This window comes from Trachypithecus francoisi, unplaced genomic scaffold (genome assembly GCF_009764315.1).
Source record: "Trachypithecus francoisi isolate TF-2019V2 unplaced genomic scaffold, Tfra_2.0 Lachesis_group4, whole genome shotgun sequence".
NCBI classification, from domain to species: Eukaryota; Metazoa; Chordata; class Mammalia; order Primates; family Cercopithecidae; genus Trachypithecus; species Trachypithecus francoisi.
Window position 1 is genome coordinate 129,382,233 of NW_022681469.1, and position 23,637 is coordinate 129,405,869.

Here is a 23,637-nt window from a genome sequence, read left to right on the forward strand (position 1 = left end):
TGCTTTAAGAAATATGAATTAATTATAATTAGCATTTTTTCTTTGTACCTAAAGAGCCCCTATTCCTGTTACTCTTGAAAATCATTTGTCCTCTGCAATGAGTAAATATTCACACTGCAAAACCACTCAGAAACTTCAGTGGCCTGCAGCTGCCTCAGGAGTTCAGCCCAAGCTCCTCAGAAAGACATTCAAGGCCTCCGCAGTTTGCCTTCAGTTCTCTTCTCCACTCTCAAACCCCACGTATTTGTAGGTTACAGCCAAGCAATATGACTCACTGTGGTTAAAACGCATCCTACGTTTTCTTGTTCCATGTCTTGGCTGAGGGTATTCACTCTCTGCCTCCCACCTCTCCTGATCCCACGCCACATCCCGCCTTTGTCTTGGAATCCTTCTTATGTCATTTGAGTTCACTTGATGCTCTCTGCAACTCCCACACAGCCTCCCCAGCACAGTGGTGGAAGGATGGGTCTCTCCTCTGTCCACAGTTGGTTTCTATCTCTCTTGGTCCATTTTCTGCTGCTATAACAGAATACCACAGACTGGGAAATTTATTTAAAAAGAGATTGATTTGGCTTATGGTTCTAGAGGCTGAGAAATCCAAGAGCAGGGCACTTGCAACTGGCAAAGGTCATCCCATGGCAGAAGACAGAGGGCGAAAGTGAGCACCCAAGACAGAGAGAACGTCAAGCAACTTGTCCATCCCATCAGAAGCCCTCTTCCACAATAATAGCAAAAATTCATTCATGAGGGCCAAGCCCTAGTGGCCTAATCACCTCTCAAAGGCTCCACCTCCCAATACTGTTACAATGACAATTAAATTTACACATGAGTTTTGGCAGAGTCATTCAAACCATAGCAGCATCTCGCTCATCTCAACCAGTTTTATGGAGAGTGTGTGATCTTTCATGCTGGATTGAAAATTCTTAGAGAACACATACTATATTTCAGCCCTTCTAGTCAGTCCTTATCTCTTAGCAGACGTGCTATACTTGGGGGGTTGGGCTAGATCAGATTGGTGGTGGGATTGAATGAATATTGCAAAGGTAAACATCTGACTGATTTCCATGGGCATTAAAATAAATTTCGAACGTGAGAGCTGGGCAGTGCAGTGAAGACAATGGAGCACAGCAGTTTGTCTTTCTAGTGCACAACTGCCCTACTCCATGTGACTTTTTGGACGCCCTGAGTGGGCCTCTGACCAGGGCCACCACTAGGGTTATGCCCACTGAGCCTCACTGGGTGGCTCCTGGCTGAGAGGTGTGTGTGGCTGGCATCCTCTTTATATTTCCCTCACTGAGTGTGTGCCCTAGGCAGGCCTGTGCTTATCAGAGAAAGGGCCCCTTTTCCGAAATTTCACAAAGGTGGTATATGGGCTGGTGGAAGTCCTGACAGTAAAACCTCTTCCATGAGGAAAGGGACAGCACATCTGACATTTTTATCCCCAAATTTATAGGTAATCACTCCTTCAACTAAGGCCTATGGTACTGGATCCTGCCCAGCCTATCCTATCACTTTGTTTTGCCACTGCTTGACTAGTGAGAGGTGGTTATTGATTCATTCAACATATTTGTGTTAGTCACTGAATATGTGTATAGGCTACAGGAGTGCAAAAAACAAAGCCCCTGTCCTCATCAAGCTTGTATTCTAGTAGATCCTTACATTCACCCCTCAGTGTTCACCATCAGACAACAGCCACATACAAAAAAAATGTATATCCAAGCTCCTATTTTGGAGAGTTCTGATACCCCTGTCTTGAGCCTTTCTTGAGAGTGTTTTTTGTGTTTTGTTTGTTTTTGTTTTTGTTTCTTTTTTTACAAATGTATTTGTCTGGGGCAATCATTTTAGAAAATAACTTTGCCTAGGTTGCTAAAGTGGCTGCATGGGTGTCTCAGCATAGCCAGGGCTCAGAGAGTAGTGCTCCTCAGGGAAGACCTCAACTCCTGCATGGTCACATGGTCGAATTTCAGCTACAGCTGTTCAGACCATCTGACCAAGTCTCTTGAGAGAGTCAGAGCATTCCATACCATTTGCATGTAATATTAAGGTATAAACTGAGCATTCTCCAGAAACCAGCCCAGAACCATCTTTAATCTAAAAATTTTCAAGGAGGGCCATCTGGGCATAAATGCACAGGATATAAGTGAAAACTGGAGTCTAACTTTTAATGTTCCTATTGGCAGAAACAGAAACTGTCACATCTTGAACACTTCATCTTACTATCCCCCTCTTGTATCTACAGATGGGAAACTGTGCAGCAGCTACAACCGAGGACTTATCTCAAAGGCAAAAATCAAGGCTATCAAGTATAGCATCGTCATCATTCTTGGTAAGCTATGTCCCTCCTTGAGCTGTAAAGTGGTATGAACATCCCAAAAGCAAGCTTGCTCCTGGGACCTGGTGGCAGAAAGGAATTTGCCAATGGGCACTTCTACATTGGTCTGATTGGAAAGGAATGTGTGAAACTCATCAGCCCATTCATGGTTCCTTCAAGGGCTCACATTTGATTCCTAATTGCTCTCCTTATGAATACAGCTGCCTGCCAAGGCTATGGGTTGAATAATTTGGAGAACATCTGATTAGGAACTAGCTGAAACGGATGCTCACGTCACCTGCTAACTCAGTCACTTCCTTGAAGACACTCTCTTCCCCAGGGTTGGAGTTCACAAGCAAAAAGAAGATGGAAGTGGCTTTCCACCTTTTCTGAATATTTAACGTTAGGTTCACTACAAATTTCTCCCTTATGGCACCTTACCTGCCCTTCCACCCTCCTGTCTTCTGCCCTTTCCTTTTCCTTTCTCTCTACTCTTAAGACTCATAAAGTCACCTTGCACTATTTCCTGTCTGAAATACTCTGCTCCCCGGTGGTGATCTGACTTACTTCCTAACCTCATTTGTTCCCCAACAATGCCATCTCCCTGAGGGCTCTTTGACAAGTCTTTTTAATATCCTTTTTCTAGTCTACTCTGTCTTACTTTTGTTCTTGGTTCTGCCTGGCACTATAGGACATAGACTGATTTTCTTATAGTCTGTCTCCCCTGTTGGAGTAGTGAATCTGTGAGGGCAATGACTTTGGCTTTTGTGTTACTTATATTATCACCAAGACCTAAAATAGGGTCCCCTACACACTGCTCAATTAACATTTGTTGAATGAATGAATGAATGAATGAATGAAAATATGCAAGAAGGAAAGGGATTTGTACTATTTTCTTTTTTATTTAGCTTACATATCCCCTCCTTGCCCCTCTGGCAGCTCTTGGAAGCTCCGAGGAAGCATAGATCTCCCATTAGCGACATGTCAAAGCACCAGAACAGTCTTCTTACCCTTCTAAAATGCAACTGCAAAATGCCAAACAGACCACACACAGCATGACTCAGCCAGCAGGACGTAGGCACAAAACAGCATTGCAGGCGGAACTGGGATAAAACATATACAACCCATCGGGGCTCAAAAACTTTGTCAGAGGCTTCTGAAGTAGCTCAAAGACTCCTCTGTCTTCTCAGATAGTCAGAACGACAGATGCACGTTCCCTGGATGTTGAGTTGGAAAATGTTATGTTTACAAGTGTGTCCCAGAGCCAACATAGCCCTTTGTCATCAGCAGCCATACACCAAGGCCCTGCGGGATCCCTTCAGTCCGCAAGCAGAGACACCTACTAGAGGGTCAGCAAATGTCAACAGCCCTATCAGACCAAAAGGGCCCTTTCTATAGCAAACACTTTGTAATGTCCCTTTCCCGTCTTGAAATAAAATGCCTACTTATACTACCTACCATGATAATTAAAACGTTAATATATTGCCAAAAAATAATATAAAGGAGGAATAAGAAAATAATCTAAAATAAAACAATACTATTTTTGTTAATTAATTAAAATTTATACCAAGTTTAACGTGTAAAAACGTAAGCACGGGCCGGGCGCGGTGGCTCAAGCCTGTAATCCCAGCACTTTGGGAGGCCGAGATGGGCGGATCACGAGGTCAGGAGATCGAGACCATCCTGGCTAACACTGTGAAACCCCGTCTCTACTAAAATATACAAAAAATTAGCCGGGCGAGATGGCGGGCGCCTGTAGTCCCAGCTACTTGGGAGGCTGAGGTGAGAGAATGGCGTAAACCCGGGAGGCGGAGCTTGCAGTGAGCTGAGATCCGGCCACTGCACTCCAGCCTGGGCGACAGAGCGAGACTCCGTCTCAAAAAAAAAAAAAAAAAAAAAAAAAAAAAACGTAAGCACGGCTACACTAGAAGAATAATGGAGTAGTCATACCTACACCTTTACATAATAACAGCTACAATGAAAACCAATACAGGTGTATTTTCATGGAGACATAAAAAAATGTAAGCAGTACTGCTGTCAGTGACTTGATTTTCTGAGCTGCCAAAAATAAAAAAATCCTTGTAATATTTTGAATTAAACAAAGTAATGTTTCCTCCATTTACAACAGAATTGTATTTATTAACAGACTTGTACAACAGAATCTACAAATTTCAATATTTACTTAATCTGTGTTTATGTGTAAAACAAAGTCAGGTTTCTAGACTGGGATAACTATACAGAAGTTTCTCTTCTACATGAATGGGCATTCAAAGTAGATATAAATCTTTGCTGGCTGGGCTGCCTGTACCATGCCAGAGAACTGGTATCCCTGTGACAACCAGAATCCTCCAACCCCACATATACACACATGAAGACACACAAGCTCACAAGGCCATTTGCCCCCCTTAGTGTCCCAGATACTGTTCAGGGCCAGTGTTTGGGTTCATTAACCAGGATCCAGAACACTTAATGGGTTTTGTGTTTGAATTGCTCCACTTTAATACATTGCCAAGGTCTGGGGTCGAGAGGGGAACCATGAGTTAGTTTATCATTCTAAAATTCCCCAACAAGTTACAGAATCCGCATTACAGAGTTATGGCGGAAAGCTTGTCCCTGCATGCAGACAGCCAAGGAAGCCAAACTTCTACTCTGAGAAAAAAGTATATGGAGGAGAAAGTGGGAGAAGGAGAGTAGAGAAGTTATGGCAAGAAGATGAGAGATGTATGTATTTCCAGTCAACTCGTGAGTGTTTAGCTCTGTGTCGTAGTCTGTGCTCTCCAGAGGATAATGAGAGAGAGAGGTTTATTAGAAGGGATTGGCCCAGGTAATTACTGAGGCTGAGAATTCCCAAGCTGTGCAATTGGAAGCTGGAGACCCAGGAAAACCAACGGTGTAGGTGCCAGTCCAAGTCTGAGTCCAAAGGTCTGAAAATCAGGAGAGTGGATGGTGTACATTTCAGTTTGATTCCAAGTGTGAAGGCAGAAGACCAATTTCCTAGCTTGAAGACAGGCAAACAGAGTGAATCTTCTTTTACTTAACGTTTTTCTATGACTAAGGCCTTCAACAGTTTGGACACGGCCCATGAACAGAGGAGGCAATCTGCTTTTCTTACTCTACCAGTTCAAATGTTACACTCATCCAGAAATGTCTTCATACGTATCCAGAATGGTGTTTAACCAAACATCTGAGCACTCCGCAGCCCAGTTAAGTAGTCTCAAAACTAGCCATCACACTCTGAATCCCCACCTTTCATCCATTTCTTTTGAGAATTTGGAGCCAAACAAAATTGGGGTCTCATACATGCCAATGGATTTAGAGAAGGGTATAGTGTGGGTGTTTTCTGGAGAGGCCAAATAGAGGTGAAAGAGAAAATTGAGAACACTGTCATTAAACTGGTGTGTACTTAGAAAATATTGTGATCACCCCTTCTCCCTGACATAACCTAAAACCAGTAGTCACTGTGTGGTCAAAATGCTTCCTGTTCTGTCTTTTCCTAGAGAGTCTTCAAAGTATTTTGCTATTTTTTCCTGATCCCTGTGTTGTTGGATGAGATGGTATGGCCATAGTCACCTGTGGTTTCTATAAAGAATCCACAGCAGTAGAAATTTGACCCTTCTTTATGGACAGAGAAGCTCTACGACCTTTGCTCAGTTTTAGGAACATGTCTGTAAGATGTGTCCATATGTATGTGTGTATGTGTTTAAGTGAATGTGACATCAATGCTCTAAACAGCATTCAACCCCAATATTTCCGAGAAATTCCAGGTCCCAAAGAAAGTCCCAGGTAAAAGTCCAGTCAGGACCAACCAAAAGAGACCCCTCAACTGTTACTTGCTGTGGTGCTAATGGCTCTCTTCTCCCTCAGCCTTCATCTGCTGTTGGAGTCCATACTTCCTCTTTGACATTTTGGACAATTTCAACCTCCTTCCAGACACCCAGGAGCGTTTCTATGCCTCTGTGATCATTCAGAACCTGCCAGCATTGAATAGTGCCATCAACCCCCTCATCTACTGTGTCTTCAGCAGCTCCATTTCTTTCCCCTGCGGGTAAGGGGATCTCTTGTATGGGTCAGACACACTGATGGTCATTGCACTGGGATTCCGTCAACACGTGAGTTTCTCATGTCTAAACTCTCCAGCAGGTTACAGAATCCCCCTTTTATAGATGAGAGGCTTGAGAGTCAGAAAGATTCCACTAACGTGGCTGATTTAAACCCTGGCCCAGGCCACAGCTGATGTGCTTTTTCCTATACCACAACACTTCGTATAGAAAACAGCTTAATCATGACACATCTAGAAGACCTTGCTTTTGTTCAAAGCATCTTCACATGAATTGCTTCAATACAGTTCTATGACAATAACAGGACATGGAGCCTTATTATAATTTTAGAGATAAACAAAGTGAGTCTTACATGGTTAATGACATCATTGAGGTTATATGAATAATTAGCAGAGCTGAAATTAAATCCCTCCCACAGTTATTGTGATCCTTCTGTTTTTCTGCTGTTTTTCCGTTGTTTTCCTGCATAAGCCACAGAGGGTAGGTGGAGAATTCCATAGGAGATACAAGAGGAGAACAATTTAAGTCTTGGGCTTAATGCCAGTCGTTGAAGTTTATATCTTGCCATTGCTTATTCGTAGTGATGTATGACCTTGGGCAAGTTATTTAACGTCTATAAACCTCAGCTTCTTCATCTGTAAAACGGGGCTAATAGCAGTGTCTACCTATTGGCCTGTGATGTCTCTGTCTTCTGGGCTCTGGTGCTGACCAGTGAGAAGGAGAGCTGTGAGTCATGGAGAAGGAAAGTCAGGGTATTACATGTAAAGTGCCTGGCATGGTTGTCTGATCTTTAATACAGTTTTTATAACTATTGTGTCTTAACATGTCTACTTCCCTTTTCATTAGGTCAAATTATTTCCCTCCCTGCTTTATTTTGACTTTCTCCAGGGAGCGAAGATCACAGGATTCCAGAATGACGTTCCGAGAGAGAACCAAGAGGCATGAGATGCAGATTCTGTCCAAGCCAGAATTCATCTAGACCCTAGGACAGTGCCAGTGCTAGGCTGAGCACCATCAACTCTCCCAGGTCCCTGTCACCTGCTTGGGCATGTGCATAAAACCCGAGCCAACTTCATCCCACCCTCGTCATCACCTGGGAGATGCACAAGACAAATGTTCTAATGAGTGCATGCACTGCATTAAGTATTGGCCAACACAAACTCCCCAGTGACTCATGCCAGCCAGGAAGGAAACACCTTCCTTCCCGACCATTCCCAGCCCTCCTTCCCACTGGCCAGCACCTGAACCCAGTGAACACAGGCATCAGTAGCCCAAGGTCCTGGCTTGGAGCCAGTGAGTAGACAGGCAAGCAGAGGGGACAAAGGTAGCTGGGTTATACATGAATATTCTCATTACAAAGAAGAAAATAAAAGACTTAATTAAGCCTAGACTTTTTCCCCAGTTTTGGATTGGAGGTTCAGTGCTTATAGCCAAGAAAGTGTTTGTCCTTGAAATGCCAACAAATTCATTTCCAGGCATTGGTGCTTTGCACCTCTTCTGCAGATAGCCTCGGTTTGCAGATGGGTGTACTGGCAGCAGCCAAGTGCATCTCCTATTCCATCAACAAATGATTTGTGGAAGGGCACATTGTTGGCCCTCCAGAACAAGGTGACATGAAGGGATACTGCTTCTGATAGGAAATAAGTTGTGCTAAAAAGCCATGGGCCCCTGACTTCCAGCCTCTGAGAGCTGGTCCCTAGAACACACATGTCCTTGAGGTTTCTTTCTTTCTTTCTTTCTTTTTTTTTTTTTTGTCTTGCTCTGTCACCCAGGCTGCAATACAGTAGCATGATCTCGGCTCACTGCAAATTCCACCTCCCGGGTTCACCCCATTCCCCTGTCTCAGCCTCCCAAGTAGCTGGGACCATAGGCGCCCGCCACCATGCCTGGCTAATTTTTTGTATTTTTAGTAGAGATGGGTTTTCACCATGTTAGCCAGGATAGTCTTGATCTCCTGACCTCGTGATGTGCCCGCCTCAGCCTCCCAAAGTGCTGGAATTACAGGCATAAGCCACCGTGCCCTTGAGGTTTTCTAAGACCTCTCACTCTGTATTTAACACTTGGGCCACTCTGGGCTCCATTCCTCACACCTCAAGGACAAGTCTTCCTGTTTTTAAATCCCTGAACCCTCTCTTTGGTTAGGACCTAGGTTCCTGTGGCTTTTCCAGGCTTAATGTTTCTCTAAGCTCTTTATCGTTCTTGCCTGTCACAGCCTTTGTCTAGCACCTCGGACGGGAAGTGCTAGTGAGGCTTATTTTGACAGGTCTGGAGTTTGGTACTTATGAGCATAATCCAAGTGAAATATGACTAAATGTTTTCTAGTCAATTTCTCCTATCAGATTTTTCCACAAGTGGAAGTGAAATAATTTCATTTGATCATATATACATCCCACCCACGGCTCTGGGATGCACGTGAGCACCTTATTTTAGCTTCACATATATTCTTGACATTAAAATCTCCTTGGCAAAATCCTCCTTCCCAGAATTATTCAGAGCTTAAATTGGTTTTTTCTTTCTTTCTTTTTTTTTTTTTTTTTTTTTTTGGCATACTGCTAGTGGAGTCATTAAATTGTTCAGTATATTTTAATAGCATTCCATTCCTCAGTATGGTGTCAACTCCAAGTCTGCGTCTTTAAGGTCATATGGGCTTTTTTTTTTTTTTTCCATAAACTCTCTTTTCAATTCGATCTGACCTTAAGGAAAGTACGTCTTTAGGAGGAAATCAGACTCCTCACTTGCTATCTCTCTGAGATTTATTCTCTGAATTTGAGGAGCCTGAATAGTTTTTTTTCTACACAACAGTTTTGAAGGCTGTCTCCCTCTCTGTCCAATCAGCTAAACTTGAGCAACCGTGGAAGCTTTGAGCAGCTGAGAAATGCTTTTCAACATTTCACTTTAAATCAAGATGTGCCACAGAAGACCCACGGAACTGTTGCTAAAATAGCTGCCTGCACAGCAGCCAATTAACAGAGCAAAATCTGGCAGATGTCCTACATGGCAAAACAGGAGGACCAGGTTCTCTTGACAGAAGCTTTCAATCTTTGTCAAGTCTGGTCTGCAAAATACATTACATGCCTACCTCATCCATCAGTAGAGTCTCAAAGTGAAGGAGAGAGTGGAGTGAGGGGCGTTGTGATCTGTAGAAACTGTGAACATGATTTTGTAGTTGTTGTGATGCTGTCTCTCTCATTTCCTGAGAAGACTGGAGATCAGGAAGATAAGTGTACAGGTTGCTGCAGGATAATCTACCATTTAAATGAAACTTGCTTTATATTGTTATGGATTCTGGAATTGTCATTTCCAGATGTATTTGCTGAGCTTGGGGAAACATGATGTAACTGGTAATTGGCCGGGTGCGGTGGCTCACGCCTCTAATCCCAGCACTTTGGGAGGCTGAGGTAGGCAGATCACGAGGTCAGGAGATGGAGACCATCCTGGCTAACACAGGGTGAAACCCCGTCTCTACTAAAAATGCAAAAAAAATTAGCCAGGCATGGTGGTGGGCACCTATAGTCCCAGCTACTTGGGAGGCTGAGGCAGGAGAATGGAGTGAACCTGGGAGGCGGAGCTTGCAGTGAGCCGAGATCATGCCACTGCACTCCAACCTGGGCAACAGAACGAGACTCCATCAAAAGAAAGAAAGAAAAAAGAAAAAGAAAGAAAATACTGGTAATTAATAGTCTTGTGACCTTGAACAAATCATTTCACACCTCTGGGCATCAACGGTCTCATCTGCAAGATGGGGACAAAATCAGGCTGGAGCAGAGGATCTTGGTGGTTCTTCCCAGACACAGGCTCTGAGATTGTGTCCAGACAGTGAGAGCTTCTGGAATTCTTTCCCCAGGGGACCAATGACTCAGTGACTTCATGCTGAGTCATTTGCCCTTTAGAGGTGTGACTTCCCTATCTATCACTATGAATGCAGAGAAATATCATTTCCCAACTGAGAAATGCAGTTTGAGCTCTTGGAGAAAATTAGAAGCTTAGTGCTGTGACGTTACTGTTTGTAGCCTTTGATGCCCATGTGGAATCAGAGAAGCCAGCAGGATACCTAAAATAAAGGTGCTTACTTCCTGCACCAAGATGTGGAAAAGTCTATGGTTACATTATTGCACGGCATCAGGGACAGGAGAAAATTTAGGAGAGCCGGAGTAGGTGTGCTTACTATATTCAGCCATACTATAGAAAATAAGTGTCTCCACTTTACTGAACTAAATTAAATATGAATGGTAAAAACTTCTCTACTTGCAGGGTGTGTGTGGAACATAATTTAGTTGAAGTTTACTTTCACTAAGGAACATCTCCCACCTTTTTCCCCAGAAAATCATAACACCTTTTTAATGACTTTCCTTTGTGGATAATCAGGAGAAAAAAAGTGTCCCTTTTAAATCAGCCCAACACACAGCTGAAACTTCCTAGCTTCATTTGGAAAATTCTGTATACTCATATACAGAAATGACCTTGCCTCTTCCAACTGCATTCACAGTGTCAGTCAGAAAAGGCCACAAGCCTGAGTCTGAGAGAAAAAAGGAAAACAAAAATGTCTTTAGCAGGAAATAAAGTGACTCTGCTCTTCTAGAATTATCTTAGGTGAGCTACAGACCTGCTGGCAACTCCAATTTTTTCATCATCATTTGAACATACCTCATCTTATATGCTGATCGACTAGTGTTCCCTGAAGCTTTCCAATTGAATTTAATTGAAGGGAGATGGCTGTAACTGTTTAGGTGCCAATCTCTGTGTTTTTGGAAACATGAAAAACTCATGCCTCATTTCTCTGCAACTGCATTTTAAGAATACATTATCCACAACAGGTTGGTCCAGTTAACATTTTAAAAGTGCAATTCCAGGCTTACAGAATGTTAAAGTGGATGGAGTCTTATATCATCTGGTCTCATGGTTTTCAGATTGCTCAGACTCCAAAGCTGTTCCAAGGAAGTGACTCAATATTAATATTTTTACACAGCTGGGCATGGTGGCTCATGTCTGTAATCCCAGCACTTGGGAGGCCAAGGAGGGCAGATCACCTAAGGTCAGGAGTTCGAGATCAGTCTGGCCAACATGGTGAAACCCCGTCTCTACTAAAAAAACGAAAATTAGCCAGGTCTGGTGGCGGGCCGCCTGTAATCTCAGCTACTTGGGAGGCTGAGGCAGGAGAACCACTTAAATCCAGGAGGAGGAGGTTGCAGTGAGCCAAGATCACATCATTGCACTCTGGCCTGGGCAACCAGAGGGAAACTCCGCCTGAAAAAAAAAAAAAATTCTTATACACAACAACAGCATAGCGTAGAAATCGAGAGGCAACTAAACGTAGTTAAATAGTTTCAAGTTCCTTAAATTATCTTGCATGCAAAATGTGGATTAAGATTCGTCATTGATGCGCCAAGAATGCATGTTGCAATTTCAGGGTCATCACTAAAATAATAGAAATGGAAAAATATATATCTTTCAGACTAAAAAAGAAGGAAAGCTGAGTGACAAGTTACTCAAATAATTTGAAAGAAAGCAGAAAAGAGAGAAACAGGTACATAAAATAGCTGGGATAAACAGAAAACACATAGGAAGATGGTGAATTTTTTTTACCCAAACTTACTAGTAATTGTAAGTGCAAAGAGATTAAATGCCCCAGTTCATCATCAAAGACTGTCAGACTGATTTTTTTAAAACTAAATAACTGTCTGTTGTTTACAAAAGACATGCCTAAAACATAAGGATACAGAAAGTTTGAAAATCAAAGAATGGACCCAGGTATTCCATGGAAACTGTAGCTAAAAGAAAGCTGGTAAGGCTATATTAATAAAGACTAAATGCACTTTAAGGCAAAAAGTATTAGTAGAATTAAACAGGGACACTTTGTAACGATAAATATTTTAGTTTAATAAGATGAAGTAATAATTCTAAATTTTCATGCATTTAACAACATGGCCTCAAAATATACACTTTTAAAAGTTGTCAGAACTATAAAATAAATAGAAAAATTCACAACCATAATAGGGAATTTTTATCACACTTAATGCCAGTAATTAAAGCAGACAAAAATCAGGAATGATCTGAATAGTTTCAACAACATGAATAACACAGGTAGAGTACTTTGCTTTACCACCCCTGAATAGACATTTTTTTCAAACACACATGAAACAGTTACCAAAGTTGACCACACGCCAGGTCATAAAACAAGCTTCAACATTTCCACGAAATTGAATTCACATAGTCTAGTTTTTCTGATCACGCTGTAATTATGCTAGAACTCAAGACTAAGAGGTTAACCAGAAAATTCTGATAGGTTTGGAAATGAGGAAATACACTTCTGAATAACTTACTGCCAAAGAGGAAAGTTTATGAAAACTAGAAAACAACTGTACTGAATGCTAATGAAAGTATTATGTATTAAATGTATGGGATACAAGTAACACAATACTTAAAGAAAAAAGAGAAGGATTAAAATCAATAAACAAATTATCTATCTTATGAAGTTAGAAAAATTTACCAAATTAAACTCAAGGGAAGTAGAAAGAATAAAATAATAAGAATAGGAGTAAAATTAATGAAGTTAGAAACAAACATAATAAAAAGTCACAACAAAGATCAAATTATGTTCTTGAAAAAAATTAAATTAATAAACCTCTGATGAGACTGATCAAAGGAAGAAAAAGAGAGAAGGCACAAATAAACATTTTTTTTAAAGGATATCACTATATATCCTGGAGTCAATCAAAAGATAATAAAAGGATATTATGATCAAGTTTATGTCAAAACAAATTGAAAATATACATAAATGGGAAAACATGTAATTGACCCAAGAAGAAACAAAATCGGGATAGTAGCATAACTGCTAAAGAAAGAGAATGTCTTCATTGGTGAGCTCTACCAAAATTTAAGGACAAAGCAACACCAATTTTATAGTCTTCAGTAAAATAGAAAAAGTGTGACTTTTCAGATTATTTATGAGGCTAAAGAAACCTCAATACCAAACACTAGAAAGACATTACAAGAAAAAAATTGCAAGTCAATTTTGCCGTAAAAATACACGCAAAAATTCCAAAAACAAAAATTACCAATCAAGTGCAACAAAACATAACAAGGCTAGCATATATGACAAAACTGGTTTCATTCCAGGAATACAATGTTGGCTTGCTATTAGAAAATCACTCAACTCATTACATTAATAGATTATAGGATAAAACAATTTATTAACTCAATGGATGCAGAAAAAAATGTTTGATAAATTTTTTTGACCTCCCATTATGATAAAAGATTTTCACAAACTTGGGATAGAAGAGAATTTCTTAAACCTTAAAGTTTATCTGCAAGAAAGCTACAGGAAACCTATACTTAATGGTGAAGTTTTGAAGATGTTCCTTTTGAACTAAAGAATGAGTGAAGAATGCCAGCATCATCACTTCTTTTCAACATTGTAAGAGATCCTAGCCAATGCAATAAAACAAGAAAAAAAAAAAAAACAAGATAAAAGGTATATGGATTCCAAATGAATAATAAAAACTGACGTTATAGATATAAACATATAGCTGAATATTCAAAATAATATACAGATAAATTATTTGAATAAATCAAAAAGTTTAATAAGGCTGCAGGATACAAATATTTCCATTTGGCAGCAATAAATAAAAAATTTAATTTTTAAAGTTTTGTAGCAATGAAGGGAAAGCTTCCTTTTTGCCCTAGGAGGCTTCACTGAAAAATCAAATCATAAAAAGGCAGATAAATAAAATGAAAAGCATACAAATTAATTACTCCTATGTACTCAGAGAAAGTCAGAGTAATTGACCAATACTTCAATGGGTACAGATGCTTGTAGAGCCTTCTTCTTAGGGGAAAGAGAGATGGGGAAGTGTGGATGATTTCAGGGGAATAATAAATGATTTTTAGGAGTTTACTGGGCTTGAAGAAAACAATGGTCCAGAACAGAGTCTATTGGACTCACAGAGCAGACTTTTGCTTGTGACAAAAGTCTGTCCAGGTTTGTTCATAGACTTTAGTCTTCCTTCTTGTGATATGGGTTCAGTTAGTGAAAACTCAGGGAAGGGACCTGAAGTCACTCTTTTCTTCTTTGGTAAGTCTAGAATTAGGCAGATAAGGAAACTTCAGGATGGAGAGGCAGGAGGAGGGAGAGGAGAAACTATTGTTCTCCCTGGTAAGAGAACAGTTTCTCTGGTAAAAGAACCAGTCTTTATGTAGATGGTGGGGGGGGGGGATCTCTTTTAGCATCTGCTGATCTCTAAGGGCCTTTAATTCAAAATACTCATTACAATACCATGAAGCCATATTTTGGGGTAAAGTTCCATGAGCTCCTGCATTCGTTATTTACAATAGCCTTTAAAAATGAAGTTTGTAGGAGTAAATTTATAAAAGGTATATAAATCTCTATGGAGAAATCATTATACTATTGAGATATATTCTAAAAACGAATGAAATGCAGAACTATATCATGACTATTGTTTGGAAACTGAATATCCTAAGATGATCAATTTTCAAATTGATCTCTGAAGATTCAGTAGAATGCCAAAGCCTCAAGAGGAATTTGGTCAAACTTGAGAAGCTGTCTCTAAAATTTATACAGAAATGCAAAGGGCCAAGAATAGTCATGACACTGTTGACTCAAAAGGAAAAAATGGGACAGCCACATATCAAACTTATCATGAAAGAATAATAACGAAAGCTGTGGTATGGGCGCTAAAGTAGACAACTTAGCAAATGGAATAGAAAAGGAGTTCAGGGAAAAATGCCCACATATAGGTAAACTTGATTTGTTTCAGAGGTAACATTGCAAAGCAGTAAGGAAAGGGTGTTCTTTTCAATTATATAAAAAACTAGACATTTATGTGGGAGAAAATTTAAATGAAAACCTACTGGATTATATGTAAAATTGGTTCCAGGTGGATTATAGATCTAAATTCACAAGACAATACAACATTGAAAAAATAATATGAGGGAATAGCTTTAAAGATTTCAGGGGAGGGAAAGAGCTCTTAAACAGAACACAAAACACTGTACTCATGAAGGAAAATATTGATATATTTAATTACCTAAAACTAGAAATTTCTGTTCATCAAAGAATTGTGAAAAGACAAGCTGTAGAATGGAAAATGACGTTTGCAAAATATATAACTGACCAATATCTAGTATTTTTAATGCATAAAAACTACTGCAAATCAGTAAGAAAAAGATTTTAAAAGACAATAGAAGACATAGAAAAGTGAGCAAGAATTAACTTCAGAAAAGAGGTTATTCAAATATGGACAACAAACATATGAAAAGGTGCTTAATCTCATTAAAAAGCAAGGAAAAGTACATTAAATCACAATGATGTATGAGCATGCATATTGGCATAACTTAAAACCTTTGACAATATCAAATGTTGGTGACGATGTAGAGCATCAGAAATGCTTATCTGATGTGGACTGGAGAATAATTAGTACAACTACTCTGGAAAGTTACATGCCTTAAACTAGTAAAACTGAGGATTTGTGTTTCCCATGACTTTGAAATTCCACACTGAGGACACACCCTTCAGAAGTGTGAATTATGTGCACCATAATAGATATGAAAAAATATTCATAATAGCACTAATTACAAGAGCCTCAAATTGGAGGCAAAACAAATGCTCATTAGCAGTAGAATAGATAAATAAATTATGGTATATTTCACACAATGGAATACTTTACAGCAACAAAAAAAAATGAAGAAACTGCATATACTTGCAGTAACATAAAAAAGCCTTTAAAGACATAATATAAAGGTCAAAGACAGAGACACCAAAGATACCATATGATCTCATTTACATGAAATTCAAAACTAGCCAAAATTAAATGATCATATTTGGCAGTGCACACATAGGTAATTGTATTAGTCCATTTTTCACACTGCTGATAAAGACATACCAAAGACTGGGCAATTTACAAAAGAAAGAGGTTTATTGGACTTACAGTTCCACATGGCTGGGGAGTTTCCACAATCATGGCAGAAGGCAAGGAGGAGCAAGTCACATCTTATGTGCATGGCAGCAGGCAAAGAGCAAGCTTGTGCAGAGAAACTCCCATTTTTAAAACCATCAGATCTTGTGAGACCCATTCACTATCATGAGAACAGCACAGGAAAGACCTGTCCCCATGATTCAGTCATCTCTCACTGGGTCCTTTCCACAACACGTGGGAATTATGGGAGCTGGAAGATGAGATTTGGGTGGGGACACAGAGCCAAACACTATCAGTGATAAAACTCTAAAGCAAAGCAGGAAATCACTTTTTATAAGAGTCCAGACTGAAATATATTTGCAGGGAGAGGGAGAAGATGTACAGAGAGGGGATGTCAGAGTCTCTTTTTTGCTCTAGGTGGCAGGTTCAAGGGTGTTCACTTTATTTCGGAAGCAGTGCAGAGAAGGGAGCCAGACTAGAAATGGAGGTGATCAACTGGGTCTCAGTTACATACAGAAAACAGCAGAGACGGCTGAAAGATCCTTCTCTGTGTTCAGAGCCATCATCTATCATTAGCATCCAGTGACAGCAGGAATATTGATGCCAATATTTTTCAAAGTCTGCAGAAATGACTTGGCTCCTCCACAGAGCCTTGTGAGTCAGTTCAGAAGAAATCAATATCCATCTTCTGTTCTCTTCTTGCCTGCAGAGGGGACCTGGAATCCTTAAGCTTTTGCTCCTGGTTTCCCACTTCAATATTCATCCAAAGAGTCTCCTCCTGCTTGTCCTCATTCTTTCTGTCCTTCCTTGTCCCCCAGGGTGGAGATCTCAAGTGTATGATACCTCCCTATGCCGTGATGTTAGCCCCAGAACACAGCTGAACACAGCATTCCTCAGAAAAGGATTCATCCTCTATATAGGAAACACTGGAGATACTGCTGCCCTAACCCCAAAGAACTAATCACCAAAGCTTGGTACTTTGGGCCCATGGTAGGCAACTGGAAGAGCTATTTGGGGCAAACAGTGTAACTCAAACATCAGCATAACTATCTGACAGACTTTAAGTAGGCAGATCCAATGTTCTCAAACCTGGCTGTATCATGAATCACTCAAGGAATTTATTTTTTATCCAGATTTCTGAACCCCCAACCCCAGAGATTCTGACTTACTGTGTTCTGGGTAGAACATGGAAATCTGTATTTACAGCAACTCACCCAGGTGATTTATCCAGGTGGCTCTGGTGCAGCTCATCAATGGGCTCGTACTTAGGAGCATCCCAGGAGGTCAGAGCTCAAGTACCTCATGGCCAGGAACTGTGTAGGCCTCCTTTGCTTACATCTAAGTGGTTTCCCTTGGTCCAACCGGAACACGAATGTTATCTCCTAAGAGTCCAACTTTACCACTTCTAACCATCTAGATATCTACTGGTAAACTCAAGACATCTCTAATTCATCCTCTTTCCACTAGAGATTAAATGCATTTTTTTCACATGAAGATATACTTTAATGTAGTTATGCATGCATATAAATGCCCAAATGAGAGCCAAGTTGAGAAATATGGCCATGTGTTGATGTGATGTCTTAGAACAAGGAAGGACACCTCTGCGGAGGTGTTTTGAGGGCTACACCAACATGCTGATGTGATACCTTATGAAAGCACTCTAGAGCAGCCATTCTTAAATATTTTGGCCTCACAAAGACCAAACAATTCCTTTATGATTGCTTATGTGTATTGTATGCATTGATGTTTACATGGATATTTACAATCCAATTGTGTTAAAAATTAAAACTGAAAAAATATTTGTTTATAAATCATTTACAAATAATAAACTCACTATATTAACATAAATATCTTTTATATGAAAATAACTATTTTCAACAAAATTTAGTGAGAAAAGTGACATTGTTTTAACTTTATGCAAATCTCTTTAAGTTTGACTTAATAGAAGACAGATTTTCATATCTTCTGCATTCAATCTGTTGCACTATGCTGTTTTGATGGAAAATATAAGAAAAATCAGTCCTCACAAATATGTAGTTAGAAAAAAAAGTTAGAAAAAAAGATTTTAATCTGCCTCTGTACTTAATCTGTTGCATTATAACATGCCATGTAACCTCTGGAAAATTCCACTGTACACATGACAGAACAAAAATGAAAAAGGCAAGTAACATTTTAGTACTGTTATAAAATGAGTTTTGACCTCACACACCCCCAAGATTCTCAGAGTTGGCCCCTCCTTCCCCAATCTCCCCATCCCCATCCTAGTTCTGGACCATGCTTTGGAGACTGAAGACTGCTTCTTCAAAGAAAAACAGTGTGCTCCTTTCTATGCCAATAGACAGCCTTTGCTATAACACTGTTCTCTTGAACGCAAAGCTGAGCCAGGTGAGGCGGGCAAGCTAAGGGACCATTTGCATCCATTTGCAGAGCTGGTGAAAGTGCTAACTTATAGCTAATGCTGATTGAGGCTTCATTCTAGGCAACAAACACCTCAGCAGGTTCACCTGGTGATTAAATCCGCCTCTGCGGGGACAAGAGCCTGATGCCTTACTCACACTGAGGACAGGTGATCGCTTGAATTGAGGAAGAGAATAGTCAAAATTCACCTCAAAGTCGGTGGCATTTGCCAGGGTTCTGAGTTTGAGCAACAAACACACTCACGTTTGTCAGAATGAGCTTCTGAGCCACTTCCCCATGAACTTGAGCACTTTCCCCTCTGAGAATATGTTTCCCCCAGATATCTGCTTGTCCAAAATCCTTGCTTTCCTCAGATCTTTGCACACATAGTACTTTCTAAGAGAGGCCCACCCAGACTACATCATTTAATACGCAGCTGCCAGCCCAGCAATCCGGATGCCCGACCATCCGGCATTTTTCTTTAGTAGTAGTATGTATTGCTTTTTAACATACTGTACCATGTGCTTATTGGCTATGTTTATTGCTTATTGTTGATATTTCCCATGAGACAAAGATCTTTGTTTTATTCAATGGTGTATTCCCAAGGACAGAACCACACCCAAAATTGAGTAGATACCAATAAATATTAACTCAATGAATGCACAGGTAATGTTTACACATGGAGGGGCAGAGGAGAACATCAGCTTCCTGTAAGCAGTCTACTCCCAAGAGGAGGGGAAGGCAGAGCTGAACATGCTTGATTTATTCTCTGCAAATTCATGATGCATGGTTCAGCCATTCCTTTTCATCAGAGTGATTGAAGGACAAATAGGAATTGGGAATGTGACATCTCCACAGTGAAAGAAGACATCAGGAATGGAAAAGAAGAACCCACCCCGATATCCCTAACTGTTTGTTATTAACTCATTTGCACTTAACTCCTAAGCCCATACTAAGTTTAAGCCTGTGGTGATCCTCAGCGATCAGAAGTTCCAGCAAGAACATTCTGCTCCCTCTTCAACAAGCACTCCCCCAGTGCCAACCATTGCACCTGTGCCCTTTATTTCCCTATTGTTTATCAGCTCCAAAGCCACCCTTCTACTCCCTTCTCTTGATGGTGGGGTGAGTACTTTGCAAACCGAATTTCTCAGACTACCTCAATCATTGACTTCCTGTCTGCCAAAAGGAAATAGGCAGGAGACTGGGAGCAAGCAGGAACATAATTTCAGGGAGGGAGGTCGGGGTGGCAGTGGACAGTTCTTCCTCCAAGCCCCAGCCTTGCCATCTTCTCAGTTACGAGCAGCATCCAGACACTATTTGTCCTCAGTTGCATGGCACTCACCCCCAGAGTCCCAGCATCAGCCCTGGGGCCTCCTCTGAACTCTTAGGATAAATCTACCCTTTACTTTTTGTTCCTCCAGTCTTAGGAATATTAGCAGCTTTCTGCAGTTAGCCCTTCTATATTACTCCTCCTTCCTGCTCTTTCAGTCCTCCAATAGCCATGGGATCAGTTCCCTGCATTGAGTCTCTCTATCTGAAATACCTTTCTTTCTTTTTCCTTGCCTTTCCTTGCCTGGGTGGATCCTAACTCATACAGCTTCTCTGTAGGTACTTTTGGGAACATCAGTGGACAAGTTAAAATTCATCCCCAGGGAGCTCTGATGTGGGTCAGAAAATTTACTAATTAAATTTCTACAAGACTGTGAATCCATTCCTTATTCCATTTGTCTTTCTGAAGTATGCCCTTCTGCATTGTCCAACATAACTGGGGTGACCATACACACCAATGCACCCAAGACAGTCCATGTTTTTGCCTGTTATCTCAACAAAATTATTAATATAGCCCCCTTTCTCTCTCAAAACTCTCTAGTTTGAGTGATAAATTATATGGTCACTCTGAATATAGACCATTATATGTTCTACCGTGAAATTCAATGACAACATTAAGATACTCCAGCAAGGAGGCATCACGCTACCTGACTTCAAACTATACTACAAGGCTACAGTAACCAAAACAGCATGCTACTGTGTACCAAAACAGATATATAGACCTATGGAACAGAACAGAGGCCTCAGAAATAATGCCACACATCTACAACCATCTGATCTTTGACAAACCTGACAAAAACAACCAATGGGAAAAGGATTCCCTATTTAATATACTGTGTTGGGGAAAGAGGCTAGCCATATGCAGAAAACTGAAAGTGGACCCATTCCTTACAGCTTATACAAAAATTAACTCAAGATGGATTAAAGACTTCAATGTAAGACCTAAAACCATAAAAACCCTAGAAGAAAACCTAGGCAATACCATTAGGACATAGGCATGGGCAAAGGCTTCATGACTAAAACACCAAAAGCAATAGCAACAAAAGCCAGAATTGACAAATGGGATCTAATTAAACTAAAGAGCTTCTGCACAGCAAAAGAAACTAACATCAGAGTGAGCAGGCAACCTATAGAATGGGAGAAAATGTTTGCAATCTATCCATCTGACAAAGAGCTAATATCCAGAATCTACGAAGAACTTAAACAAATTTACAAGAATAAAACAAACAACCCATCAAAAGTGGGTGAAGGATATGAACAGACACTTCTCAAAAGAAGACATTTATGTGGCCAACGAACATATGAAAAAAGGTCATCATCAGTGGTTGTTAGAGAAGTGCAAATCAAAACCACAATGAGATACCATCTCATGCCAGTTAGAATGGCAATCATTAAAAAGTCAGGAAACAAGAAATGCTGGAGAGAATGTAGAGAAATAGGAACACTTTTACACTTTGGTGGGAGTGTAAGTTAGTTCAACTGTTGTGGAAGACGGTGTGGCGATTCCTCATAGATCTAGAACTAGAAGTACCATATGACGCCGCAATCCCATTGCTGGGTATATATCCAAAGGATTATGAATCATTCTACTATAAAGACACGTGCACACATATGTTTATTGCAGCACTGTTCACAATAGCAAAGACTTGGAACCAACCCAAATGCCCATCAATGATAGACTGGATCACGAAAATGTGGCACATATGCACCATGGAATACTATGCAACCATAAAAAAGAATGAGTGCATGTCCTTTGCAGGGACATAGATGAAGCTGGAAACCATTATTCTCAGCAAACTAACACAGGAACAGAAAATCAAACATCACATGTTCTCACTCATAAGTGTCAGTTGAACAATGAGAACACATGGACACAGGGAGGGGAACCTCACACACTGGGGCCTGTCAGCGGGTGGAGGGCTGGGGAGGGATAGCATTAGGGGAAATATCTAATGTAAATGACAGGTTGATGGGTGCAGCAAACCACCATAACAAGTGTGTACCTATGTAACAAACCTGCACATTCTGCACATGTATCCCAGAACTTGAAGTATAATAAGAAAAAAAAGATACTCCACCAATAAAATACCAATTACAAGATGTTCCACATTAGAATATAAAATCCTTCTCATCATGATTTTCTGAAATTAAAATTAAAGATATTAAACCCCAAAGGAGTTAAAGTCCAAAATCATATTCTCTTCACCTTGTAATTAAATGTTCAAAGAAAATTAATGTCCAAAATATATCCCAATTTCTTATTCGACTGCTTTGTTATATTTCTCAATGTTCCTAGGCCATGCACAAAATGTTGGAGTTGAGATATCCAAATATAACTTCTTTTTTCCTCATGAACATCTTAAACAGATTATAAAATAAGACAAGGAGAACAGAGAAGAGACTAAAACAACACCCATATTACTAACAAATGTGGTTTGTGCCTACAGGCAAGAAAGCCTGCTAACAGTGAACTCTAGAACTGGTCTTCCCCACTGTGGCATAAACAGCTACTGTTCACCCATGTCTGTGTTTGTCCCCTCTTCTGGGCACATATATGCTATATCTTTCTCAGCCTCCCTTATGGTTAATTCTGTTCATGTGATTGAATTTTGGCCAATGGAATGTGGGAAAAAAATTCTGTGCACTCTCCTAACACGGTCCATAAAAATTTCCCAAGTGTGTTTCATGCTTTCACACCCTCCCCTCATTTGCAAGCTGAATGAAGAGGACTCTCAGGGCTTAGAAGAGGGCAAAGCCACCAGATGGAAGAACACTAGGTCTCAGCATTACTGCATGGAATAGAGCCTGTTTCTTTACCACCAGTCCTCATTGAACAGTGACATAAGTGAGAAACAAACGTTTATTTTTGTTCAGCTACGGAATGTTTGGAAGTTATTTGTTTCACTGGTTAGCCTATCCTGCCTGATACACCCAGAAAATCCCTGGAAGCACTGATGCAGGACAGGTTTCCTGTGGCAGGAAGTGAACTGCTCAGGTGATCCAGAGACGCAGAAGAAACTTCTGACCCTATGGACAGCTCCCACCACGAAAAAGAGGGCCAGGCTGAGCTGAGCATGCTCAGTAGAATCTTTCCACGTTCAATCCAAGCAGCTTAAGCCCCTCTTTCTTCCCTGGTAGGAGTGAGGGAGCTTCTTTCCAGAGGCTAAAATAATCACACCGCCACATGGAAGGAAACAGCTCCCCACCGAAAATGTGTTTTCTTTTTGTGCAGCTCTTTTCTTGATCTCTAGAAATATTTCCCTTTGTTCCCCATCCAGATTCTATATACTATTTCTCAGGACACACCTGCTCTTAGCATCCTTAGCAGGTGTAAGACAGAGGGGCACTACATTTCTCTCTTCTGACTAGACCATCAATGCCAGTCATATGGTCCCCTTTGGGCAAGCTTGGGTGAGAGTTAAAGGAGAAACAGCCCTTCCTGACCTCTCTCCCCACCTGCTTCCGATTGCAGAGTCCATGAAGGGTCATTCTCAGCAGACATAATAAGGATCCTGGATGCCTTCTTTTTTATTTTTATTTATTTATTTATTTTGAGATGGAGTCTCACTCTCACTCTCTCCCCCAGTCTGGAGTGTGGTGGTGCGATCTC

At 40.5% G+C, this 23,637-nt stretch overlaps 1 protein-coding gene across 6 annotated transcripts in view; it reads left to right on the forward strand.

The window, feature by feature from the left end:
* Nucleotides 1-23,637, forward strand: part of NPSR1 (neuropeptide S receptor 1) — a 223,488-nt gene that overhangs the window by 187,220 nt on the left and 12,631 nt on the right. For 3 of the 6 annotated variants that reach the window (XM_033193520.1, XM_033193522.1, XM_033193523.1), the window contains 2 exons: nucleotides 2,240-2,326; nucleotides 6,176-6,356. In XM_033193520.1, coding sequence (XP_033049411.1) covers nucleotides 2,240-2,326; nucleotides 6,176-6,356 — 268 coding nt within the window. Of the gene's footprint in view, nucleotides 1-2,239; nucleotides 2,327-6,175; nucleotides 6,357-7,012; nucleotides 7,116-7,257; nucleotides 7,720-23,637 lie in introns of those variants that run through there. The other 3 variants (XM_033193521.1, XM_033193524.1, XM_033193519.1) reach the window with 2 other exon arrangements.